This window comes from Megalobrama amblycephala, unplaced genomic scaffold (assembly GCF_018812025.1).
Source record: "Megalobrama amblycephala isolate DHTTF-2021 unplaced genomic scaffold, ASM1881202v1 scaffold216, whole genome shotgun sequence".
Taxonomy (NCBI): Eukaryota; Metazoa; Chordata; class Actinopteri; order Cypriniformes; family Xenocyprididae; genus Megalobrama; species Megalobrama amblycephala.
In genome coordinates this window covers 297004-324496 of record NW_025953338.1, presented here as the reverse complement: position 1 = coordinate 324496, position 27493 = coordinate 297004, and the positions used below count along the sequence as shown (strand labels likewise).

General features: G+C 44.2%; 1 protein-coding gene across 1 annotated transcript in view; it reads right to left on the bottom strand.

Moving 5' to 3' along the window:
* Positions 1 to 758: 758 nt before the first annotated feature.
* Positions 759 to 27493, bottom strand: part of LOC125260970 (NACHT, LRR and PYD domains-containing protein 12-like) — a 76179-nt gene continuing 49444 nt past the window's right edge. The window contains exon 11 of the mRNA XM_048179515.1: positions 759 to 1339. Within this exon, the coding sequence (XP_048035472.1) occupies positions 759 to 1339 (581 nt within the window). The remainder of the gene's footprint in view (positions 1340 to 27493) is intronic.

Sequence of the window (27493 nt, the reverse complement as noted above, 5' to 3'; positions counted from 1 at the left end):
TCACACATTCATCATCAATTCATATCTGACTTATGATTGGAGCACAAACACTAGAGGAACATCACATGACTGATGACAGTCACATGTTCTTCATCAATTTAATGTGTCATGATATTTCAGTATTAATGTAATGAAGAGACTCTATAACATTGACTCTATAACATTGATTTATCATCAGCTCAAAGCATTATGGGTAGAGTCTCTCTGTCACTGATTCATCATCAGCTCAAAGCATTATGGGTAGAGTCTCTCTGTTCTGATTCATCATCAGCTCAAAGCATTATGGGTAGAGTCTCTGTTCTGATTCATCATCAGCTCAAAGCATTATGGGTAGAGTCTCTCTGTTCTGATTCATCATCAGCTCAAAGCATTATGGGTAGAGTCTCTCTGTTCTGATTCATCATCAGCTCAAAGCATTACGGGTAGAGTCTCTCTGTTCTGCTTCATCCTCAGCTCAAAGCATTATGGGTAGAGTCTCTGTTCTGATTCATCATCAGCTCAAAGCATTATGGGTAGAGTCTCTGTTCTGATTCATCATCAGCTCAAAGCATTATGGGTAGAGTCTCTGTTCTGATTCATCATCAGCTCAAAGCATTATGGGTAGAGTCTCTGTTCTGATTCATCATCAGCTCAAAGCATTATGGGTAGAGTCTCTCTGTTCTGATTCATCTTCAGCTCAAAGCATTATGGGTAGAGTCTCTGTTCTGATTCATCATCAGCTCAAAGCATTATGGGTAGAGTCTCTCTGTTCTGATTCATCAACACAGTTTCACTGATGATGAGTCAGTAATCCTAAACCCAGGATAGAGCGGTTGAGTGAATGTGGTCTGGACTGTGTGGATGAGGATCATTGTGTCTCCAGAGACGCTGTAGAAGGACAGAGTTCCTGCACTGTGATCCACATACACTCCTGTTCTATAGTAATTCACATACTTTTCTGTTCTACTGATGATGATGGGCTTTACAGGGAGTTCAGTCCGTATCTTATTGTGTATGAATGAGTAACCAAAGACAGTAGAGCAGTTTAAACTCCAGGACTGATCATTATATCCAAACATCAACTCATGACCATCTCCCTTCCTGCTGATGCTCTTATATGACACTGATATAGACACACCATCTGTTATTAACATACTCCCACTCCACTCAATCTCCCAGTAACAGCGTCGATCACTCACACTCTCTCTACACAACACCTGAGGATTCAACAGACCATCAAATCTGTCTGGATGATCAGGATACGACTTTGATGGGCCAGTGACAGTAATCAGTGTGTTCCTCTCAGACAGACGGAAGGATTTATTCACTGTGTTCAGATCCAGAGTGATCCAATGGGAATCTGATGGAGATAAAACACATCACAGTCAGGAATCATCAATCTGTCCATCTTTTAATCTTCACTGTAAACATGATTTCTGCTGCTTGTTAAATGAACTTCATTAAAATGAGTTAAAGCACACAATTACTGCACATTCTGTCCTGATTTAATGGAGTAAATCCACTTAAACACGTCAAACTGAAGTTGACTTCATCATTATTGGTGTTGAACGAACTGAAACTGGGCAGTTCCCAGCATGCTTTGCTCTGGTCTGGATCTATTCCAGAATCTGAGGAGTTCATGTAGGATTTGTCTCAGATCTGAACTTGATTTAGGATCTTCTGGTCTCTCACAGAATCTCATGTGTAGTTGTGAATCTTAAAGCCTCCATCAGTTCGGTGATCGACTCTCAGGTCTGTTACCAAGAGCAGCTGCTGTGAAGAAACGCTCCAGATTCAAATGGAGGATCAAAACAGCTGTGCTTTAATGAAGTTTGATCAAAGCCTGGCACTGTATTTCACGAGTCTGTCCGCATAACATTATTGAATCAATTATTGCATTGGTGGGAACGAACTAATGCCGTCCAAATTGACTGATCGACTGTCTCTTTCCTGTTCACGCACTTAGAGGAACTGAATCACATTTTTTAGCATTATCTCTGAGCGGCGGGGCACAACCTAACGCTTTTTGACTTTCTCAGTTTGTGTAAATCTACTGAGGGTTCAGGGAATTTATTTTGTTCCACATTAATTTCACACATGTCTGGTACAAATATGTGGCTTTGTTTCATTAATACGGTGTATACTTTCTTCTTTATTTACTCCAAAAGTAGGGAAGTGAAATGTGACAACATGCCCCATAGGCGGGGCACATTATAACATGACCATATGACAGCTAAATCTGATTTAATTAAAAAATATACATGACAAACTAAAATATTGTCATTAAAAGACAATTATTTTTTTCATATAAAATAAATGCCTTTTTTTTTAGAACTTCAAATGTAAATAATTGTGTGTTTGACAGTGAACACTCTCACAGAAGACGAGATAAATAGACGAGCCAGTACAAATGCTGTAAATGTCTTGAAATAATGTTTTCTGGATGTTCAGGTTCTTCCTCTGAGTCTTTATTCATCTTTTTCCATGGTTTCTCAACAGAAATTCATAAAAGTTGATTATGCCAGTTGTATCGTAACTGTATAGAATAGCGGGACACATTGTAATGCAGAACAAACCCTATCTGTATTATAAAACTGGTTAGTGTCTTCTGATAGTTACTGAAGTATCAAATAAGGACTTGGAGACTGTTATGCATGCCTTTATTTCCACGCAGTTAGATTATTGCAATGCTCTTTATTTGGGCATAAGTGAATCCCTGGTTGCTCGTCTCCAATTTGTTCAAAATGCTGCAGCGAGAATTTTATCAAACACTAAAAAACGGGATCATATAACACCTGTACTGATATCCCTTCACTGGCTACCTGTAAAATATAGAATACAATACAAGGTGTTAATGTTTGTCTATAAGGCACTGCATGATCAGGCACCTGGGTATGTAAAAGACTTGATAATTCCCAACCAGTCTCTGAGAATATGCTTTTAATCGTCCCTCGGGCTCGATTGAGGCGTAGTGGAGACCGCGCCTTTTCTGTTGCGGCTCCTGCACTCTGGAATGTGCTCCTGTTTTCTATTAAATCCTCATCAAGCATAGACATTTTTAAAAAGAACTTGAAGACTTTTTTATTTCATCAAGCTTTTGGAGTTTGATTAGGCCAACTGTGAGTAATTGATTGCATGTTTTTCTTGGTGCTCTTTTTATGCTTGTATTAATTTTATAACTTATCCACTATTTATGGACAGCACTTTGGCCCATTTTTATGGTTTTGTAAGTGCTTTAAAAATAAAAATTGAGTTGAGTTGAAGCATTAAAGAACGAACAGATTAGAGATTAAAATAATATCAGATTTGTCTCATTTTACATAAACACAAAAAATATAGATGAAAAATTAACTTAAGTAATAAATTAACTTTTGCTATTGTTAAATAAATGTTCAGTGATATCTTCCAAAGATTTCTGAATTTTGGTGCATTTTTTTCTCTGTATTTTGTCTATATGGCTACTAGTAAATAAGTTTGTTCATGCTAGCGTGTTGAAGTTTTTAAACCACGTGTGTTACAACTAACCCCGCATTACATGATTAACGAACAACAAAGTGTAGCATATGCACACGTATCAGGACAGTCAATAAAATCTGGAATCTTCAGGATGCTTCTCGCATGCTGGACTGTGTTGTAAGCTGACCCCGGCTCCGGCCGGTCTAGAGAAAAACAAACACTCTGACACCTTTGTTACCCTCCGAAGTAAAACAGAAAATGTCTCGGTTACGTATGTAACCCTCGTTCCCTGAAGGAGGGAACGGAGACGTACGTCAGTAGTGATCGACGAATTGGGATATCGCTAGAGAGCCCTATCAGCTTCGAGTGAACTAAAACAAGCCAATGGAATTGGCGTGCGATATTTGCATAATGCGCACCGCCTCCGACAGGTGTATATAAATAGGAAGCAGATGCAATCGCACTCTGTTTTTCGCTGACGAGACAACTGGTGTCCGCACAACAGCGAGGGTACAGAAACTGTGGCGACGGGACGTACGTCTCCGTTCCCTCCTTCAGGGAACGAGGGTTACATACGTAACCGAGACGTTCCCTTTCAGTCGGTCACGTTCGACGTACGTCAGTAGTGACCGACGAATTGGGATCCCAAATAAAGCGCCACAGTTACGAAACCCCTTCCAGTGCCCAGTGCAAGCCTTAGCCACCCGTCGCACCAATTGGGACGGTGAAGGGGGCGAGCTTACGCCGAGAGAGTCTACTGCTGTTCCGACATACCCACTAAGTAAACTAGACTACACTGGGGAAGCGAACCCGTAGGGGACGCTGCGGAGGCCACTACCTACCCAATGGGGGAGGAGTTTACGTGGAGAATACACATATGGACTGGCCCGGGGGCAGTACGCATATGGAGTCCCTGGGATGGCTCCACCTGGGTAGGGGGAGACTCATCTGACAGGTGACAGCAGAGCTGGCTCTGCTAAGGGAAAGACACAGACTCGCCGTAGGGAGTTTTAAACCGTGGACAATTACACATATGGGACCGCTCACGTAGAGGAGTCACGACATATGGAACCCAGCCAACAGACAACGTCAGGGACGGATGTTGGCCTGGCATCAGACACTCCGCAATGTCCGAGCCGAAGGGGGAGGCGGAGGAACTCGACAGGGTTCGCCAAGTGGGGAACACGACTGGAGTCAATAGATGCACGTATCCGGCCCAGGGGGCGGGAATGGCATTGCAAGCCGACACTTAGAGCGGGTTCAACGCGTCTACCGGCTAGTGGAAGCGAGTACACGGGAAGATACCGGCTCTACACGTAGGCTATAGAATCTAGCGAACGTGTTAGGTGTCGCCCAGCCCGCAGCTCTACAGATATCTGTCAGCGAGGCGCCATGAGCCAACGCCCAGGAAGAGGCCACTCCTCTGGTGGAGTGGGCTCTCAACCCAAGCGGACAAGGCACGCCTTGGGAATCGTACGCCAAGGCGATGGCATCCACTATCCAGTGGGCCATCCTCTGCTTGGAGACAGCCTTTCCCTTCTGCCGGCCTCCGTAACAGACGAAGAGCTGATCTGATGTCCTGAAGCTACGCGTTCTGTCCACGTACACACGCAGAGCGCGGACGGGACAGAGCAAAGCTAGGGCTGGGTCTGCCTCCTCCGAGGGCAGCGCTTGCAGGTTCACTACCTGATCTCAGAAGGGAGTGGTAGGAACCTTGGGCACATATCCGGGCCGGGGTCTCAGGATGACGTGAGAGTCACCGGGCCCGAATTCTAGGCACGATTCGTCGACCGAAAATGCGTGCAGATCCCCTACCCTCTTAAGCGAAGCCAGTGCAACCAGGAGGACGGTCTAGAGAGACAGTACTTTTAACTTGACTGACTGCAGAGGCTCGAAGGGATGACGCCGGAGAGATGTAAGAACCAGGGTCAGATCCCAAGAGGGTATGGAGGAAGGGCGAGAAGGATTCAGTCTCCTCGCCCCCCTCAGGAACCTGACGATCAGATCGTGTTTCCCCAGGGACTTACCCTCAACTGCATGGTGATGTGCAGCGATAGCGGCGACATACACCTTGAGGGTGGAGGGAGACAGCCTTCGCTCCAAGCCCTCTTGCAGGAAGGAAAGCACAGATCTGACCGAGCATGATCGGGGGTCCTCTCGGCGAGAGGAGCACCATTCAACGAACAGGTTCCACTTCAGCGCATAGAGGCTCCTCGTGGAAGGAGCTCTAGCGGAAGTGATGGTGTCTACGACCGCTTGCGGGAGATCACTCAGAACCTCCGCATCCCGTCCAGGGACCACACGTGGAGGAATCGGCCAAGGAGGGGCTGTCGTGAGGAGCATGAGGTCCAAAAACCAGGTCCGAGTGGGCCAATACGGAGCCACTAACAAGACCTGCTCCTCGTCCTCCCTGACCTTGCACAGGAGCTGTGCGAGAAGGCTCACTGGGGGAAACGCATATTTGCGTCAGGGAATAGAACCACTGGCAGTAGGCAGTTTCTGGGGAGGCAAACAGGTCTACCTGGGCCTCGCCGAAGTGCTGCCAGATCAGCTGGACCACCTGGGGATGGAGCCGCCACTCACCTGCAAGTGGAGGCTGCCGTGACAGCTTGTCGGCTGCACGGTTGAGCATACCTGGGACATGAATGGCACGAAGCGACCTCAGATGCTTCTGACTCCATAACGAGATGGCGGGCGAGTTGCGACATGCGACGGGAGCTTAGACCACCTTGATGGTTGATGTACGCAACGGCCGCAGTGCTGTCCGAGCGGACCAGTACGTGCTTGTCTGACAGCAGCTTCTTGAAGCGGCCCAGTGCAAGACGTACTGCTAGCAACTCCAGGCAATTGATATGCCAATGCAGTTGAGGCCCTGTCCACAGACCCGACGCTGAATGCCCGTTGTACGTGGCCCCCCATCCGGTGGCAGAGGCATCTGTGGAGACCACAGCGTGCCTGGACACCTGTTAAAGGGGCACTCCTGCCTGCAGGAACGAGGGGTCCGACCACCGGATGAGGGTGCGACGGCAGCTCGGTGTCACGGGGACACGGAGCGTACCGCGCTGCCACGCCCATCTCGGGACCCGGCCGCGGAGCCAGTGTTGAAGCGGCCTCATATGGAGCAATCCGAGCGGCGTGACCGCGGCTGCAGATGCCATATGACCCAGGAGCCTCTGAAAAAGTTTCAGTGGGGCCGCTGTCCTGCGCTTGAGCGTACTCAGGCAGATCAACACCGACTGGACGCGCTCCTCGGTGAGGTGCGCAGTCCGGGCGACCGAGTCTAGCTCGAGACCGAGATAAGAGATCCTCTGCCCGGGGGTGAGTTTGCTCTTGTCCCAGTTGACCCGAAGACCCAACCGGCTGAGGTGAGCTAGAACCATGTCCCTGTGTTCGCACAACTGCTCTCGCGACCTGGCCAGGATCAACCAGTCGTCGAGATAGTTGAGAATACGAACGCCTTGTTTCTTGAGGGGAACAATGGCCGCCTCCGCAACCTTCGTGAAGATGCGGGGTGACAGGGCCAGCCCGAAGGGTAGGACTTTGTACTGATATGCTCGACCCTCGAACGCAAACCGTAGGAAGGGTCTGAGGCGAGGCAGAATCGAGACATGAAAGTACGCGTCCTTCAGGTCGATCGCTCCAAACCAATCCTGGGGACGGACGCATTCGAAAATGCGCTTCTGCGTGAGCATCTTGAACGGCAACTTGTGAAGGTACCGGCTCAGGACGCGCAGATCCAGGATCGGCCGTAGCCCACCGCCCTTTTTGGTACAATGAAGTAGGGGCTGTAAAACCCCGACTTCATATCGGCTGGAGGGACCGGCTCGATTGCATCCTTCGCCAGGAGGACAGCAATCTCCGCCCAGAGAACAGGTGCATTGTCCAGTGACACCTGAGTGTAGTGGACACCCCTGAAAACCGGGGGACGCCGGGCGAACTGAATCGCATAGCCGAGTCTGATGGTACGAATGAGCCAGCTGGACGGGCTGGGGAGCTATCCACGCTTCCAGACACCGAGCCAGCGGGACCAAAAGCACCACAGACGCACCGGGGGTGGGGCAGCGAGGCAGAGTACGGGGACCTGACTCGGACGGCATGGGAGCAGCCCGGAGTGTGGTCAGACTCTGCGAGGCAGCAGTGCGTATGGGAGACGGCACATGGGGTGCGGCCTGAACCACCACACTGGAACCTGGATGGTGAAGTGAGAGAGGGCTGAGAGCGGCAAGGCGGGGCCTTGCACACTACCAGCCACACCCTCTTGGGACCTGGAGGATCAGATAACAGTTCTATTCGTGGGTACCGCTGGACTCCGGAGAGCCAGCGGCGGAACAGACCAGAATTCTCCACCCGGCCCTCCTCCGGGGAAAGAACTGTTTACTTCAGCTTCAGGTCGCCATATCCCCAGGACTGCCTCCCGCTAACCAACTGGGTTGGCTGCGGGGCGAGCGGGCTGGGTTTTAGGCCAGCTTGTGAGATGAGTGCGTCGAGAAAGTGTACTTTGACAACGACACATCCCAGCAAGACTAGCCAGGGGTGTTTCCGGACCACCACAGTGGACACTGTCTGGCCAGGGGCCTGCGCTATGACCTGGATCATGCGTAGCTCAACCCTGACTCAAAACTACCCACATGCAATGAGTGCTTTGGCGTACCACGGACTTGCCAGGGGCCAAGACCCATGCAGGGCAGAGGTGGTGTGCCCGTAGCACTGCCACCCCACCCTAAAGGGTAGTGAGAGAGAAAAAACTTGTAATGCAGATTATGGCCCCTTTGGCGTACCATATTTGACACCAAAGAGGCTACAAACTGCCAAGTTTTTCCATGCACGTCCGGGCTAAAGACAGGGGCGGGGCAAGGCGAGTACGTGTCGCACAACGCCCCCAGGGGCCCGGGAAAGAATGGTTGTCAAGTCTGAATCTGATTCAGCATGAGCACATCACAACTGTGGGACGCTCAGCATCATCTTCATGTTCAGAGCCCAACAATACTCTCTCCAATGTAGCAGTCGACATCTGATCCTCTGCTGGAGCCCAGACTAAGACGCTAGGTCCCTCATGAGAAGGACCAGCAATCCAAGCAGAAGCTACCAGCCATGTTGGACAGTGAACATGGCCGTCCAACTGGCAACTCTCAATTATTTTAGACCAATAGAGGGTAATGTGGGGACAGTTCCAAAATGTGTGTGACAATGTAGCAGGGGCATAGCCACAACGTTCACAAGAGGCGTCCACTCCCGGAAACATCCTGGACAGTCTTTGTTTGGAAAGGTGCAATCGGTGTAGGATTTTAAACTGCAGCAGACCGTGTCTGATACAAACTGAAGAGGAGTGGACCCGCTCTTGAGCTTCAATCCATTGGTCGTCTGTGATGTTTATTCCCAAGTCTTCACTCCAAGCATCCTTTATGTGGTCAAGTGTAGTTGTACAATCTACCTGTGAAAGGTAATTATATATTCTAGAAATAGATCCTTTTTTGAGTGGGTTGTTCAACAATACATTGTTCATAGGACATATTTCAGGCTGGCTGGGAAAAGAGGGAAATGTTACTTTAGTAAAGTTGCGAATTTGCAAGTATTTAAAAAAGTCCTTGTTATCAATATTAAATTTATGTATTAATTGTTCAAATGTTGGAAATATTTTGTCAATGAAAAGGTCTATAATTGTGTGCACTCCTTTAAGGTCCCATTGTTGAAATGTTTGACCTGAGAACAGCTTATGTGCTTGATTACCAGTTATTGGTGTAAGGACTGAACATTGATTCCACTGAAAATGTCTTCTAATCTGAGACCAAATTTTTAGTGAGTGAGACACAACAGGGTTTTGAGCCTTAAATTTAGAAATTTAGAAATGTATCAATGATCTCAGTGTATTAGGAGAAAAAGCTTGATTTTCCATCTGTTCCCAATCAGGTTTGAGAGATCCATTCCAAAATGACATACATCGAATATTGCAGGACCAATAATAGAGCCGGAAGCTGGGCAGTCCCATTCCTCCTATGGGTTTGGGTCTTTGTAAAAAAGATTTTTTAATTCTAGGTGTCTTTTTATTCCAAATAAAGGACGCAACTAAAGAATCTATTTTGGTAAAAAATTTCTTATTAATCAAAATTGGAACACACTGAAATAAAAATAAATATTTCGGTAAGACATTCATTCTGATAATATTAATTCGGCCAGCAAGAGAGATCGGGAGATTACACCACCTCTCGATCTGTTGCTCCATTTGTTTATATAGGTTCACAAAGTTTTTGCTGAAGAGGCCAGATATTTCCTGTGTGATATTTATTCAGAGATATTTAAAACAGTCTGAAACAGCAAAGGGAAAAGGGGTGAGCGTATGTACTTGATCTTTTGCCTTAGAGCTGATCGGAAATAATATGCTTTTTGACAGGTTAATTTTATATCCTGATACTTTCCCGAAGTCAGATAGCATGGTCATAATTTTTGGTAAAGACAGAGATGGATCTGAAATGTATAGAAGCAGATCGTCCGCATATAAGGACACTTTATGCTCCTTACCTCCTCTTATAATCCCCTTATAATTCCCTGTAGAGCGCAGCAAAATAGCAAGAGGTTCTATAACCAGCGCAAACAACAAGGGAGATAAAGGGCAGCCTTGTCGTGTTGAACGGTGAAGAGGAAAAGAGCAAGAGTCCATATTATTTGTGTGAACACATGCTTTAGGCTGAGCGTAAAGCAGCTGAATTAAAGAAATGTAATTGGGGCCAAATCCAAACCTTGACAGGGCCGAGAAGAGAAAATCCCACTCGACCCTGTCAAAGGCCTTCTCGGCATCCAGTGAGACCAATATTTCGGATACCTCTTTATTTGAATTTTGAGTGTAGATAATGTTGAAAACTCGCCTGATGTTAAAAAAATAACTGCCTGTCTTTAACAAATCCAGTTTGGTCTGGTGACACAACAGTTGGAAGGACCTTTTCCAAACGCATGGCTAAGATCTTTGCCAAAATTTTGTTATCTACATTCAAAAGGCTTATAGGTCTATATGAACCTGGTTCTAGAGGGTCCTTGCCAGATTTATGGATTAAAGAGATGCATGCGTCGTATAATGTTGGAGGTAGAGAGCCTGTAGCCAATGCTTCATTATAGACACTTAAAAGAAGTGTTGAGATTTGATCTATAAAAGCCTTGTAAAATTCAACACTGTAACCATCAGGGCCAGGGCACTTAGAGTTTTGCATACACTGTATGGCTTGTTTTATTTCTAAGTTTGAAATAGGTTGTTCTAATAGTTTTTTGTTTTCTAGACTTATAGTGGGTATCCGAAGGTTATCAAAAAATTGTTCTATTAATTTTGAATCATTTTTGGATTCTGAAGAGTACAATTTAGAGTAGAAATTCTTGAATACGTCATTTATTATTTTGGGATTGGTTGTTGTCTGACCAGAATCTGTTTGTATCTCTGTAATTAACCTTGACGCTGCTTCTTCTTTAATTTGCTGGGCTAATAGTTTACCTGTTTTTTCCCCATACTCATAATTTTTGTGTTTTAATTGTGTCAAGAATTTAGTCGTTTCTGCTGTGTATAGTAAATTGAGTTCGGTCTGCAATGACTGCTTTCTTTTATAAAGATCTGGTGTGGGGGAGTTGGCATAAGCTCTGTCAATTTCCTTAAGTTCTTGGGTAATTTTCAACTCCTTTTCCCTTCGCTGCTTATTTTTCAAGCTATTCAAGCAAATAATCTGGCCTCTCATGTATACTTTAAATGTTTCCCACAAGGTGGATCTTTTGATCTCTGGATCATCATTTGTATGCAAAAAAATATCAATTTGTTTTTGCAGTTCTTCTATTACTTTGTCATCCGATAAAAGAGCATTATTAAACCGCCATTTTTTAGTTGTCGGGTCATGCCCCATCTCTATATGGAATGATACTGGACTATGATCTGATAACACAATTGTTTCGTAATCACAATGTTTGATGTTTGTTAAATATGCATAATCAATTAAGAAGAAATCTATTCTAGAAAACGAATGGTGAACCGGAGAGAAATAAGAATATTTCCTTGTGTTGGGAGATAAAACTCTAAATGGATCAAATAATTTATAGGTATTCATGAATGTATGAATGGCTTTAGCAGACTTAGATATGTTGGATGGTTTTTGTGATGATCTATCAATTATTGGGTCTAACACCAGATTAAAATCCCCTCCAATAATCAATTTGTGAGAGTCCATATTAGGTAATGCTGTAAAGAAAGAGGTAATAAAAGCCTCATCATCCACATTGGGGGCATATACACTAGCCAGAGTAACTGGTTTATCGTACAATTTTCCTGTAACAATAACATAACGTCCTCGAGAATCAGATATTATTTTTGATGCTAAGAAGGGAATTGTCTTTTTAATAATTATAGCTGCACCTCTGTTTTTTACTGGGAAATTAGAATGAAATATCTGTCCAATCCATTTAGTTCGTAACCGTTTATGATCTTGATCTTTCAAGTGTGTTTCTTGTAAAAACCCAATATCCATTTCTAATTTTTTAAGATGGGTCAGTACATTTATTCGTTTAATAGGTCCATTGAGTCCTTTACAATTCCAGGAAATAATTTTGACCAAGTTTTTATGATAAGATGAGCCTAAAATATTGTTTTTAGCCATAACCGTTTAGTTTTATTGGACGATCTGCAATAAAAATCAAAGTTATAATCAATTGTAGTGCAGGTAAAAACACAGAACAAACCAAAGTCCCTAAATACAACAAACCCTGCTCCCACCCTGAACTCCCCTGAACTAGTTACTCTGTCAGAACTACAGAGGAAGCGCGTATTCCCAAAAGAAAGGTTATTTATCCACTCAGAGAGGTGTGTGAACATTTGACTTACCACTAAGCTCCTAAACAAAAAAAAAAGAAAGTTAAACCAATTTCGTTTTCCAGACCTTTTTAACCATTTTTTGGCTAGCACTTATGTTTATTGTAACCCAGGGTTCCCTAAATTTGAAACAAGTAAATGTAAGAAATATAAAAAATAAATAAATAAAAATAACAATAATAGTAATAAAAAAAAAAATTAAAAAAAAAAATTATATATATATATATACATATATATATATATATATACATACACATACACACATATATATATACATACATACACATACATACATACACACACATACATACATACATTTATTATTAAAAAAACAAAAAAACAAAACAAAAAACAAAACAAATAAATAATAAAAAATAAAAAAATAAATAAATAACAATAATAAATAAATGATATAAGGATTCACATTCTTTGGGTACCTGGTTGAGAGTCCGTTACTCAGTTCGTGTAGGCCATAGAATTACCACACACAAGTGTCCAAATTAATGTTCTTACATTTAATGCTCCTCTAATGATGATGATTTGTTGCTGTTAATAAACTTCTCCACTGCCTGTGGGTCGGTGAAAGACATTTTGGAGCCTTCGGCTGTGATCTCCAGCTTGGCCGGGAAAAACATTCTGTACTGGATTCCAGCGTCACGTAGTTTGGCTTTCACTTGATTAAAGGCTGCTCGTTGTCGTCCTACCTCTGGGCTCATATCGGGGAAGATATGAACCTGTGCTCCCTCAAAGGACAGCTTGCCTTTGGACCGGGACAACGACATGATCTTTTCTTTATCCGAGTAATAGTGAAGGCGGGCGATTATGGGTCGGGGCCGTTCACCCTTACGTGGTTTTGGGGCAAGACTTCTGTGGGCACGGTCTATAAGGATGGGTCCGTCAAAGTTTTCTTCACCAAGCACTTTAGATAGAAACTTGGCCACAAACGCGGTTGGTGTGTTATTTTCGGACCCCTCTGGGATGTTTAGTATCCTGATGTTTTGGCGGCGGCTCCTGTTCTCCAAATCGATGCATTTTTCTTGAAGTTTCTTATGTTCAGCAGCAAGAGATTGACAAGAGTTCTCTAGAGCCATGAGCCTGTCAGAAGTGTCGCTGAGGGACTGCTCCATGCCCTTCTGTATGTTAGCTGCTTCTGCCTGCATTGAAAACAGTCTCTCAACTTTTTCCGTTAGCTCGTCACAAATAGTTTTCATGTCCGCTTTGGTTGTCTCCCGCAAGGATGAGATCTCGCCGCGTATTTCTTTGCCAAGGCCCTCTATTTCTGTTTTAAGAAACGATCACATGGTGTCTCCGTACGAGTTGAATTCTGATCTCAGTTCGGCGCGCAAACTGCCTATTGAGATTGGGCCTTCTTCTGTTAGCCCCACGGCTCCACTAGCTTTAGCACCTTCACTTTTTTCTGCGGTGGTGGCATGAGACTCAACTTCCAGAGTTGTCTGCGTGTAATGTCTGCCCTTCCTTTGAGACATTTTAATATCACGGGCGTTGTGGTTCAGTTTGTATGAAATTAGCTGGACTGGAAAATAAAATTTTATACAATTTACAAGGAGCTGGTCTCTTGCTCTGCTCACGCCATGCGACCGGAAGCGGAAGTCCCCGAAAGTTTATGTTTTATGTATAATGTAACTTGTATATATATATTGTTTTTCCCTTTCATGTTTGGTATCATTTTAAAAGTCTCAGTGTGATTGGTAAAATGATCTCAGTTTCACAGCAGTCACTAGAATAATGAAGAAGATGGAAAATTAAGGGAAATTCTGTCCTCTTTTTGGGTGGTGTTTCTTCTCCTCTCCCCCAAAACATGTGTTGGTGTAATAAACATTTACGATCCTTTTGTTCTGGTCCTGGTATAAAAGGTAAAGAGCAAAGCAGTCATGTGGGAACTTCTGTAACCAGAACCCCCATACAGAGATGGGTGAATGTCTGAAGACATTCACGCATCACTGTGTGTATATATGCATTTCTTTGAGTAATCGATGTTATGCATTTAACATTTCTGAATTGGCTTCTAATTGTCTAATTGTAATGTAATTGGCATGATATATTTTTACTTGACAAATAAAATGTTATATTTGATTTACTCTGGATTCTTCTGAAATCATTATGACCGGTAGATTATTGGAGTCCATATTTCCGCAAATCTGCGTCAGGATAGATTAAAACTAAAGGCTCAATGAAAGGAGCATGTTGCACATCATGGGACCTTTTGATTTTTGTTTATCAACTGGCTTAGCAAGTTGCAGTATCGTGACTAAGAAAACTGTGTTTTTGAATGAACAAGCATGTGGCGGTTCGACTCAAATGCATTAGTAAACTCTGCACCCTCTGACTAAGACCAGAACTGGCGAGTTTGTGATCGTGAAAAGAACTAAAACGGCCGAAGTGACTTTTCTAAGTGATATGGGTCCGTAATGAAAGAATAATTGAAAATAAGAGATACTCAGAATAATCAAATATCTAAATTAATACATAACAAATGATTAATTTCTAATTGGAAACACAACCCTTAGAATAAGAATCATTTGAAATTGGAGTCAGATTAAACGAATGAAATTAAGTGAACTTCACAGAGACGCTGAAAAGGCATACACGCGTTAACCTTCGCCCAACGCCGTCGGACTCCGTTTTTGGGCCGATGGGGGGTTCCTTACAGGCTATTCCACCTCAAGGAGGTGTGTTGGCTTATCTGTCATAAAAAAGGAACACCAGGATTCTCCTGTGTGTTCTCCCGGCGGCCCTGAATCATCCATCGCCCACTCACGCACGTCTCTCCCGGACGTCACGGTGACGCGCTTCCATCGCGCTCATCACGGGACCACCACCTCTCCGGCAAAACTAATTTTCACGTCCTCAGTTCAAACCCTCCCGCGGAAACGGAAGAAGCCAATGAACTGCAGCAGCACTGACCTGAAACCCCGCAAGCAAACTGATGCAAGTACCGTTTCTGAATCTTAGATTATGAAACTGATTTCTATGCTGGCTTTCAAGGACTGTTAGATTTTGCTATTTACCTTCTCTCTTTCCTTCCTTTCCTGTCTCTACGTTCCCTTTTTGTATATATTTGTATATTTTTCTGTATTCTGTATTTAGACGTATAACCTCTGTAGTCGTAGTTTGCATATATTAAACACATAATTCATGCTCGATTGTTCTTTTTGCTCATTTCAACAAAAGCCAGGTCACTTTAACGTTTCGATCCTATATCCTTGCTTTACGTTTGGATGCTAGAATAGGAAGTCTTTCTCGTGGCCAGAGAACAGACCTTCCTTTTTATAACATTCTGAGGAGCTATAGTTTGCCGGACAAATGAACAGTTTCTCTAAATAATTATTAAACCAGAACTAATCATATATATAATTGATTACAATTCGTTGTAATTAATTCACCATATATGGTTAATTCCCCCTTGGGTCGGTATGTGCATAATAATTCATAAAGCTGTATGAATTATTATATTCATATTCCACCCATAAATTGATTAATAACTGTACAAATCGTTACAAAAGCCTCACTTTCTTTCCAGTCACGTGAATGCTTCACTTTGTGCATTGAATGTTTGAACCCAAACCACTACGAAGTTCAAAACCCTTTACTAACATTTTAAATACATAATATACACTACCGTTCAAAAGTTTGTGATCAGTAACATTTTTAATGTTTTATAAAGACGTTTTGTCTGCTCACCAAGACTGCATTTATTTAAAAATACAGTAAAAACAGTAATATTGTGAAATATTATTACAATTTAAAACAGCTGTTTTCTATTGGAATATAATATAAAATGTAATTTATTCTTGTGTTGGCAAAGCTGAATTTTCAGCATCGTTACTCCAGTCTTCAGTGTCACATGATCCTTCAGAAATCATTCTGATATGATGATTTGCTGCTCAAGAAACATTTATTGTGCACAGATGTACAAAATATGTGTGTATAATTTTTTTTTTCAGGATTCTTTGATGAATATAAAGTTCAAATGAACAGCGTTTATTTGAAATATAATCTGTTGTTACATTTTAAATGTCTTTACTGTCACTTTTGATTGATTTAATGCATCTTGCTGAAAAAAATATTAATTTCTTTAAATTCTTCTCAAAAAAATTAAAATATAAATTCTTACTGACGTATCTATCTATCTATCTATCTATATATATATATATATATATATATATATATATTTGTGCTTAACGGATAAAACAGCGGAGCTGCGCACTCAGGTTTATGGCTGCTGTAAATGTTATCTGACACAAGATGGCGCTGTTTTCAACACTTGATGCTCTGAAACTTTTTTTCCCGAAACATTCAGAGAAAAGCTTCAAAGATTTAAAAGGCATATTGCAGGCTAGAGCTTCAGTGATTCAATGTATAGAAAAATAATGTAGGAAACAGATTTTCTTGAAAAACACGTATAAATAAATACGCTATTTAGGCTTCTGGAGTCGTTTTTTGTGAGAAATTTTTACTTCCGCATCTGAAAAATGCCAAATCAGAAGTGACGTAACTGAAGGGAGTGCGATCAATATAAACAATAGGAAAACAATGGATCGCAATGACAGTTCGGACGCTGAGGAAACTGTAAATGTTTATTCATACTCGTATAACAGACCACAGCCATACAATTAGCCTGCTATGTGTTTAAGAGAGCAGCGACAGGCCAGGATTAGACAGAATAACGGTCAAAAGAGACTAATTGAGCTGTTGTGTGAGGAGAAGCAGTGGAGAACGGCAGCGACCGGTGTTAGCTTAGCTAACGATATGTGCTCAGATCACAATATTGTACAGATTATTATCATGAATCAGGCAACAGCTATTGGTCATCTAGGAGTAACCTTATTGATTACTAATAACAGAAACTAATACGTTAATATCAGTCCACACTAATGTTATGTGATATAGCGGTTTCTCATCACGACTGATTTGGTAGTTAGCAAACACACACGCAAAAAAAGCAAGACTTACGGTGCACAGTTCACGTGTTCATCTCTCTGACGGATCCGTGATCATGTGTCCCGTCGGCGGCCGAACATAAGTAGTGTTACTGTATATATTACATGTAATGTTATCCTTTATTCATTAATTCTGTGTTATGAGTTTATTCCATGCCCATTCACTGATAGTGTGAGGATGTATATGACGCCATGATTATAGTCGAGTGAACTTGAATGTACATACATGGCATGAATGAAATTGGAGTATTTACATTACCAGCACATAATTGAAAACTGTTTTGTGTGAGTGTGAGACTGTATGCATTTGTGAACATAATTTGTATTCATCAGTGTTGAAATTTATTCAAATAAAAACGGTGAAGAAGCATCGCGTGTGTAAGTTTATTCATTTAATATAATGATTTACAGTAGTATTACAATGTTGAACTCCATCATATCGCCAGGATGATAATCCTCCAGTCTAAAATGAACGCGTTTTTCGACGCAGATGCAGAAGTGAAGTCTCGTCTCTTCACCTGCACAGAACACATACCGGCACGGAAGATAGCAGCGTCCTTTTTCTTGTTATTAAACCACTGGACTCAATGTCCTGACAGGCTGGAGTTTGTGCAACCTCCACAAACACAATAATTTACCAAGACGAATACAAAAACTACAGAAAACACACTGATTCACGACCGCAGTCACTGAATATTGTAGGGACTCGTTCGACAGACGTTACCAAATGGCTTTATCAGCCAGAGGCATGATTGAACAAAGCTTTATTTGGTCCAAAAGATCCATTTCCTGACAGGAAAGACCTAGCCTTAACAGAAGTGATGACGCGACTTCTTTTAACAAAGGACTCTGTCTAAAGTACTTCTTAGCTCATCAGCAATAAACTAATCAGAACCTATCACGTGGGTCTGATCACATTAAATCTATTGATTCTCTCACAAAACCCTCTTGTATTATCGGACGGAACAGGAAAACACCTATCAACGGATTTAAAGACGAATCTGTCCTATCTATACCTCCTTTGTGTTGAGCAATCCATTTTGACCCGGTCACTTGTGACTCCGGTCGCTGTTCAATGACTTTATGCTTACAGACTCAGTCTTGAATTTCAAATGGACCATCATTAAGAGATCATTTTAAACTATATACAGAATAATACATGTCACGATGTAATTACTAACATGTCTATTCAATGTATTCAATATGTGGGTTTTCTTCAAATGCATTGTAATCATTGTTTTAATTAGGTCAGTCTAGTAATATGTGTGTAAGAAGTGTGTCATGTTTATTATCCTCTTTGATTCAGTGTGCATGAATATTGAAATTTGGTACCAGAGAAATATTAGGAAACTTTATGAAGTTACTGATAAACATGATTATGTTCCACGGACATCACAATCAATGGACAATAGACGAGGCGTGTCTAAGCTCCGTAGCAACGTCTCATTGGAGAAACACATCGGGGGACGGAGCTAACTTCCTCCTTTAAAACTATGCTTTCCCAATAGCTAGTTGTCAGAAATCGGTCAGAAGTCGGACTGAAGCACAGTCGTTGAAACCCAGTAGCCGAAGCACCGCTACTTTGACCACGGCGGAAAAGTTGCTTGGGTCATGCTGAAAAGAAGAAGTTGAGAACTGATCCTTTACCGGGGCTGATTTTCCATCTAACAGTAGCCGACTTCATCCACGAGCCACGCAGCTGACCATTCAACAGCCGTCACATCCAGACGCTAAAACACTCCGTGAAATATCTGACCAAAGTCTCCAAAGAAGAAAACTGCTCAGAACAGCGCGTTTCACCAGCCGGCAACAACTTTAAAGCTTCCGCGCAACCCACGAAGGGCTTTCCCGAGAAGACGTCACCTGAAAGACAGCCAATCCAGAACGGGACTCCGCTGCACGCGAGTCGCAGAACAACCCGATTACCTCAGCTGTCAGAGCAAACGCAGGTACAAGCAAACTTCTCTCTCTTGCTGGAAACTGGTGAAACTCCTTGAAACCTAAAGAATCAAGCCAAAGCTCTGCTTTTGTGATTTTCCTCAGGTTGCGATGTTTAGTTAGTATTTGGGAATTTCTTCATAACTCATATCAACTCCGCGAATGTGTGTGTGTGTGTGTGTGTGTATGTATGTGTGTGTGTTTAGCCTTAGTTTCTTGTAATCATTAGAAGTAGTCAATAAAGCTTGTTTTGATTTTCACATATACGAGTTTCTTGTGCTGTGTGTAAAATTACTGCCTTAAACTTAAAAGATCAAGTTACCTCTTGCTTATAATAATATAATAATTATAATAATAATAATCATAATAAAATATTGTTACTGTTGGCCGCAGAATAATATTTTATCCAGAATTGGTAAAATACTCTAACCTCAATTTTCGCTGGACGAATAATTGATGAAGTGTTAAATATTAATTCTGAATCATTTACAGTGAATCATTTACAGTTGATTCAATTCTTATTCCCTGTAACTTAATGACCCCTCGTTATAATTAATTGAGCTAATAAATAGGCCAAGTCCTACAATATCAACCTACTCTGCACTGAGTCAACACAGAGCTCGGCGATCGACTCCCTTGAGTGACGTAAAATGGCGCGACGCTGAAAAAAAAGCGTTTTTTACAGAGACTGTCACCTTATCTACTAAATTCAAGCCCTTATGTCCTGCAAAACATTTTTAAACCCTGCAGCACCTTGTATTTTTGTACAAGGTTATATATTCATCTAAAAAAAAAAGTTTAACCTGCAATATGCACTTTAAGAGCTTATTTCTCCATCCCTACTCTAGTTTAGGCCTTTTGCAAATGTTTCGATCAAGTTTAGCTGTTTTAGAGAGCGTTTAAACATGTTGAGCTTGTTTTGTTAAATCTGTAATGTCATTTTTTATGTGTGGAAAATGCGACGAAACTAAACTATCCAATCAGATGCATCCAGCCATGCACACACATACACACTTTTGACTTTACAACACACGAACACACACCTTTATTTATTCTCATTCTCTCTTAATATGTCATGAGTGTACGCAGATAGATTTTAATAATCAATTTAAAAAATAAAAACGGCATTAATTAGCGCCTCTCAGTGCGTACAGCCGGAGGCGCCACTGCATCATGTGACCCTTACAAAGCTGGATGTTGGTATTCAGATACTCAGATGTTCAGCCACAAATCTTTTCATCATTTATTATTTAAAGCATTATTAAAGTGAAAACCATTATAATAATTTAACACCACAGTGTGTGTTACTGGTTCACAGGGAGTGTGTTTCTATAAACACATTTTGATTTTGGTTTTTGTCTTGTGATGATTCAAGGCGAGTAATTAGAAACCTTTATTTCTTCAGATATGAATCTAGTGCTGATTCAGCTGTAAAGTGTTACAACAGAGACACGGAGACTGAAGTAAAAGCAATCCAGTTAAGTTTATTTTCACAAGTTGATGAGCACAGGGTGAAGAGATGAATGGAATGTAATACTGTCCTTTTAAACTTGCAGATGCTGGAAGAGAGATGCAATGGAGGGAGACGATGGAGACACTCACACACACAGGTAGGTTTGCACACGGGGAGACCAGGAGACGAAGGAGATGAAGGAGATCGCTGGAGCAGGTAAGTAAGTCATTTGGGAGTCCTTAAGGTAAGCATACATATGTTGTAGTGCGAACGAGACCGGACAGTGAGTGTGTGTGAGTGTGGTGGCTTTATGGTGCTGGTGATAGCAGAGTTAATGACGTGCAGGTGGCGGTGATTAGAAGGCTGGTGATTGAGTGCGTGGGTACTGCAGTGAGGTGGAACCTGACGTGTCTGTGACAGTACCCCCCCTCCCACGGCCCGCTCCTGAGGGCCGCGGACCTCGACGCCGTGGTGGTCGTCCTCTAGGTCGTGGGGCAGGTCTGTCCGGGTGGTTGGCGTGGAAGTTCTGTAATAGGATAGGATCAAGGATATCATTCTTGGGCACCCATGAGCGTTCCTCGGGGCCATAACCTTCCCAGTCAACGAGGTATTCGAGCTGACCACCACGGCGCCGGGAATCCAGGATCTCATGAACCACGTAAGCTGTGCCGTCCTCCAGGATGAGTGGAAGGGGGGGCTCGGCGGCTGCCACGTCAGGTTCTGTGGAGGGAACAACAGAAGGGTGGTGAGGTTTTAGCAGAGAAACGTGGAAAGTAGGATGAATTCTACTATACTGTGCAGGGAGTTGGAGACGGTAAGTGACGGGGTTGATCTGCCGAAGGATGGTGAACGGGCCAATGAAGCGGGGACTCAGCTTCTTGCAGGGCAGACGCATCCTGATGTCCCTGGTGGACAGCCAGACCTTCTGCCCCGGTTGATAGACTGGAGCGTCGGAGCGCCGAAGGTCGGCTGTCCTCTTGCGTCTGCGCAGGGCTCTCTGCAGTTGGTGGTGAGCTGAGTCCCATACCCTCTCGCTCTCCCGGAACCAGTAGTCGACTGCAGGGACGTTGGAGGGTTCCCCATCCCAGGGGAACAGTGGGGGTTGGTAGCCGAGTACGCACTGGAAGGGTATTAGTCCAGTTGTGGCTTGACGGAGGAAGTTCTGTGCGTACTCGGCCCAACCCAGGTACTGGTTCCAGGAGTTCTGGTGGCCGTGACAGAAGGTACGCAGGAAGCGGCCAATCTCCTGGATCTTCCTTTCCGTCTGCCCGTTCGACTGAGGATGGTATCCAGATGACAGGCTGACGGTCACACCCAGGAGGGAAAATAAGGCCTTCCAGACATGGGAAACGAATTGGGGTCCTCTGTCGGAGACTATATCTTCAGGTATTCCATAATAGCGAAAAACATGGTTGAATAGCATCTCTGCAGTGGCCATGGCGGTAGGTAGACCCTCCAGGGGTATCAAACGGCAGGACTTAGAGAAGCGGTCTACCACCACCAGGATGCACGTGTGACCGTCAGACTCAGGGAGATCGGTGACGAAGTCCACTCCCAGGTGTGACCAGGGTCGCTCAGGAACGGGCAGAGGAAGTAGCTTGCCGGTGGGAAGAAGGCGTGGACTTTTGGAGATGGCGCACTCCCTGCAGCCCTGCACGTACCTTCTGACGTCGTTGGCCATGTTGGGCCACCAGAAGCGTTGTTTGAGCAACGAGAGGGTCTCATTGACCCCCGGGTGACCAGTGCCAAGTGATGAGTGGGTATTGTGCAGGAGTGGAGTGCGACGTGCCCGTGTGACGTATTGCAAGCCTTGGGGGCAACCCGGCGGAGTGCGTGTGGAGGCATTGGAGGAGGGAATGGTTTCTTCGGACCACTGGATGGGGTTCACGAAGATGGACTCCGGCAGGATCTTTTCAGGCTCTTCGGGCTTTTCCTCAGGGGAATGGAGACGAGACAGAGCGTCAGCTTTAGTATTCTTAGAACCAGGGCGGTAAGAGATGGAGAAATTGAATCTCGAGAAAAACATGGCCCAGCGAGCTTGGCGAGGGTTGAGTCTTTTGGCAGCCTTCAGATATTCGAGGTTTTTATGGTCAGTGAGAACTTGAAACGGATGAGTAGCCCCCTCCAACCAATGCCTCCACTCCTCGAGGGCAAGCTTGACGGCCAGGAGTTCGCGGTCACCGATGTCATAATTGACCTCCGCCGGGTTGAGCTTGCGGGAGAAGAAGGCGCATGGATGGAGTCTACTTGGCGTCCCCTGCTGCTGTGAAAGGACCGCTCCCACTCCGGTGGTGGAGCCGTCCACTTCCACGATGAATGGTAGATCCGGGTTAGGGTGGACGAGGAGGGGAGCGGTGGTGAAGGCTCTTTTCAGGGTCTCGAGGGCGTTGGTGGCAAGTTGGGACCAGGACAGAGACTTGGGCTGGTTACGGAGTAAGTTGGTGAGTGGACTGACAATGGTACTGTAATTCTTGATAAATCTGCGGTAGAAGTTGGAGAAACCTAGGAATCGTTGGAGCTCTTTGATAGTTGATGGAGTGGGCCAGGACTGGATAGCGGAGACCTTCCCCTCGTCCATCCGGATGCCACTGTGATCAATGATGTATCCCAGAAACTGGACGGAGGGCTGGTGAAAGGAGCACTTTTCAGCTTTTAGGAAGAGATGGAACTGCCGTAAGCGTTGAAGGACCTCCGCAACGTGGTGGCGATGTTGGCCAAGCTCCGGGAGTAGATGAGGATGTCATCAATATATACCAGAACGAACTTGTGGAGAAACTCCCGGAGCACCTCGTGAATGAAATCCTGGAATACGGAGGGGGCGTTGACCAGGCCATACGGCATAACGAGGTATTCGTAGTGTCCGGTGGGCGTGACAAAGGCGGTCTTCCACTCGTCCCCCTCACGTATCCGGATGAGGTTGTGCGCGCTGCGGAGGTCCAACTTAGTGAACACAGTGGCACCGCGGAGATGTTCCAGGGCCGCTGGGACGAGGGGAAGAGGGTAGCGGAATTTGACGGTGATCTTGTTAAGGGCACGGTAGTCGATGCAGGGCCTCAAGCCTCCGTCCTTCTTTGCCACAAAAAAGAAGCTTGAAGCAGCAGGGGAAGTAGACGGGCGGATGTAACCCTGTTCGAGTGCCTCTTTGATGTATTCCTCCATGGCCTTCTCCTCCGGTAGTGATAGGGGGTAAATGCGTCCCCTAGGCACTGGTTCACCCGGTAGCAGATCGATGGCACAGTCCCATGGCCGGTGTGGAGGAAGCTTGGAGGCGCGCTGCGGGCAGAAAACGTCACTGAAGGGGGCGTAGTCCGGGGGAACATCCACGGAGCGTTTCTCGACAGGGCTTTCGATTGAGGTGGCATTCATGGAGAGAGACTTGGAGAGTGGAGACTTTGGAACAGGAAGCGCTGGGAAACAGTCAGGGAAGCAGTGATCGCCCCACTTCAGGACTTCGCCCGTGCGCCAAGAGATGGTGGGATTGTGTTGTTCTAGCCACGGGCGCCCTAGAACCACGTCAGCGGTGGATTCCTCCAGAACCAGCAGATGGACCTTCTCAGAGTGCAGGATGCCGACACAGAGTTGAAGAGGTCCCACATAATGACGGCTGTTCTTACGGCTCAGGGGTTTGCCCGTGATGGAGTGGATTTGATAGCTAGTCGGAGACGGGGAGACCTTGAGGTTGAGTAGTCGGCAGAGGGCGCCAGAGATGAAATTTCCTGCTGACCCTGAGTCGAGGAGCGCCACCACTGGAACAGAGGTATTTGCAGCAGTAAGGATTACAACAGTAGTGAGTGGTTTCATTTTTTGGATTGAGGGAAAAATTGCACTCACCACGGGCCAAGGAGGACGGGTTGGGCATGTGGAGATGACATGCCCCGGAGATCCACAATATAAGCATAAGTTCAGGGTCAGCCTTCTTTGTCTTTCATTTGAGGTGAGACGAGAATGATCAATCTGCATGGGTTCGGTGGCTGGTTCTGGAGGGCTGACGGGTTCGGACCGACGGAGGAGGTTGGTGGTGGTTGACTGGCCCTGGTGCTCTAGGAGACACGACTGCATACGGGACCCCACGCGAATGGCGAGTTGGATAAAGCGTTCGAGTCCAATGGAGTCCTCGTATGCAGCGAGATGCAGCCGCATATTGGGTTCCAACCCCTGACGGAATGTAGTGATGAGAGCTTGTTCATTCCATCCGCTGGTGGCGGCTAGCGTTCGGAACTGCAAGGCATATTCGTTAACAGAGAGATTTCGTTGTTTTAGATTGTAGAGTTTCTCACCAGTCGATGAATCCGTCAGAGGTTTCCCGAAGACCTCACGGAAGTGAGAGACGAAAGCCGAGTATGATTTGACAACAGGGCCTTTTTGAGTCCACAGAGAGTCTGCCCATTGCAGGGCCTTACCTTGCAATTGCGAAATGATGAACGCTATTTTAGCCGTGTCGGTGGTGTAGAAGTGCGGCTGCATCTCCAGGACCAGTTCGCATTGGAGAAGGAATCCGCTGCATTCCTCCGCCGATCCAGAGTAGGGCGCCGGTTTGGCCATGGGACTGGCGGTGAATGCTGGTGAGGAAGCGGTGCTGGTCGGTGCTGGAGTGGAAGCGTTGCTGGAGGAAGATGACGATAGTTGTGGTGTGAGTGCTCAGCGCAGCGTGTCCACGAGCTCTTGAAACGGGTCGTTGGTGCTCATGCTGTGAAGTTGTTATGGTCCGGTCTTCTGTTACAACAGAGACACGGAGACTGAAGTAAAAGCAATCCAGTTAAGTTTATTTTCACAAGTTGATGAGCACAGGGTGATAGCAAGCAGATATAGAGTTCTTGAGAGATGAATGGAATGTAATACTGTCCTTTTAAACTTGCAGATGCTGGATGAGAGATGCAATGGAGGGAGACGATGGAGACACTCACACACACAGGTAGGTTTGCACACGGGGAGACCAGGAGACGAAGGAGATGAAGGAGATCGCTGGAGCAGGTAAGTAAGTCGTTTGGGAGTCCTTAAGGTAGGCATACATATGTTGTAGTGCGAACGAGACCGGACAGTGAGTGTGTGTGAGTGTGGTGGCTTTATGGTGCTGGTGATAGCAGAGTTAATGACGTGCAGGTGGCGGTGATTAGAAGGCTGGTGATTGAGTGCGTGGGTACTGCAGTGAGGTGGAACCTGACGTGTCTGTGACATAAAGACTATAAAGTCATTATTTAAATCAATGTTAGTTTAATGTGTTCAATAAGAGTGTAGGGGTCAAAGTTCATCATGCTGAATTCAACCATAAAGCATCATAAAGCACAACTGTGTCATCATTCAGCTCAGTTCAGTTCAGTTCAGTGTGAAATCACTGAATGATCCTCAAAGTTCATCAATGATCAGCTTCATTCAGCTGTGAGCAGCTCTACAGAAAGAAACTGTGTCATCATTCAGCTCAGTTCAGAGTTCATTCAGTTCAAGATCAGGACTGATGGAGTTCATCAGTTATCAATCTAACCTGAATAAGCTCTTATGAAGCGTCACTGATATCACTCAGATCAATATAAGAGTCTTTTAAACTCCAGCCGAGCTCAAGATCACAGTGGCATTGAGAAAAAGATGTTCTGATGCTGGTTTAAGAGTCAAAAGTGATGCTGAAGATGTTACTGAAACTCAACTATTGTGAGAAATCTCTCAAAGCCTCCTAAAGAGTGTGTGTGTTACTGCCCCCTAGAGGAACATGATGAAGCTGATCTGACTGAGACTGATACTCAAACATTAATACATTCATACAGTGTTCAATCTCATCTTCACAGGGAGTGTCTTGATACTTGCACCTGAAAGATCATCTACATTCATATATTTATGTCGTTTGTAACTCAGGATTAACCCTAAACCATGTGACGTGGGTGACACAAACATTTGAGAGGCTGTGGGGAGAGGCAGGGGAAGTTTGGCTCTCATTTCTCGGTTTCATGTTGAAAGTTGTGAATATTTAGATATATTGACTTTGTTCATAAATGTGTTCATCTTACGGGCAGCATTTAAAACAGCATGAAGTGTGAAATCTACTGACCTTCTGATAAAAGTTGATATATTTCACATATTTACCATATCTGGAGGGGACTTACATGTTTAAAAGCTGTTGTTGAGTGTTATCTTATTACGTTTATGTTGAAGTTTCATGAATTTAAAATGATTAGCCTGTAAATGTTTGTTTCACCCGCGTCACGTTGCCCGTTTGGGGTATAAATCAGCTGAAAACACAACGCTTGTTTGGCAATGCGTGTCACAACATTATAGCCAGATTTATTCTCTCATAACTTTAAACATTGAACAATAAGTATAATGCCTATTTATGAATATATTGTATAATATCTAATACGCAAGTTTCTAGGCCCTATAAATTATCAATATGACCAAAACTTTGCTGAAAAACTTGTTGTTCATGTAGTGATATGAACTCAAGTATTGTTGATCATTAATATTATTAGTTATCATTTGTTAAATATGGTTCTTGTGTTAAATGAATATGAAAATATATTTGTATATAGTGCTGTGCAATGATGCCAATGACGCAATGACGCTAGAGGGCGATCGAGAGCCGCAGGACAGGAGCCTCATTTACAGATGAAGAAGTCCCTGTGTTTTTACAGGTAAGATGAGCGATGTGGCATCACAGTGTCTGTTTATACGATAGTTATATGTCTTAGTTTGATGAACTTGCATATTAAATCGATAAATTTAGCTGCATCAGCGGTTGAGATGCGGTCGGCGGCGCGAGGCATTACGACATAATAGCGTGCTTAAAAGGTCATGAAACCCCAAAACACATTTTGAGGTGTGAACAGATATGTATAGGCTGCGCATCATTGAAAACACTAAAGATACTCATTAATTTCATTTATAATT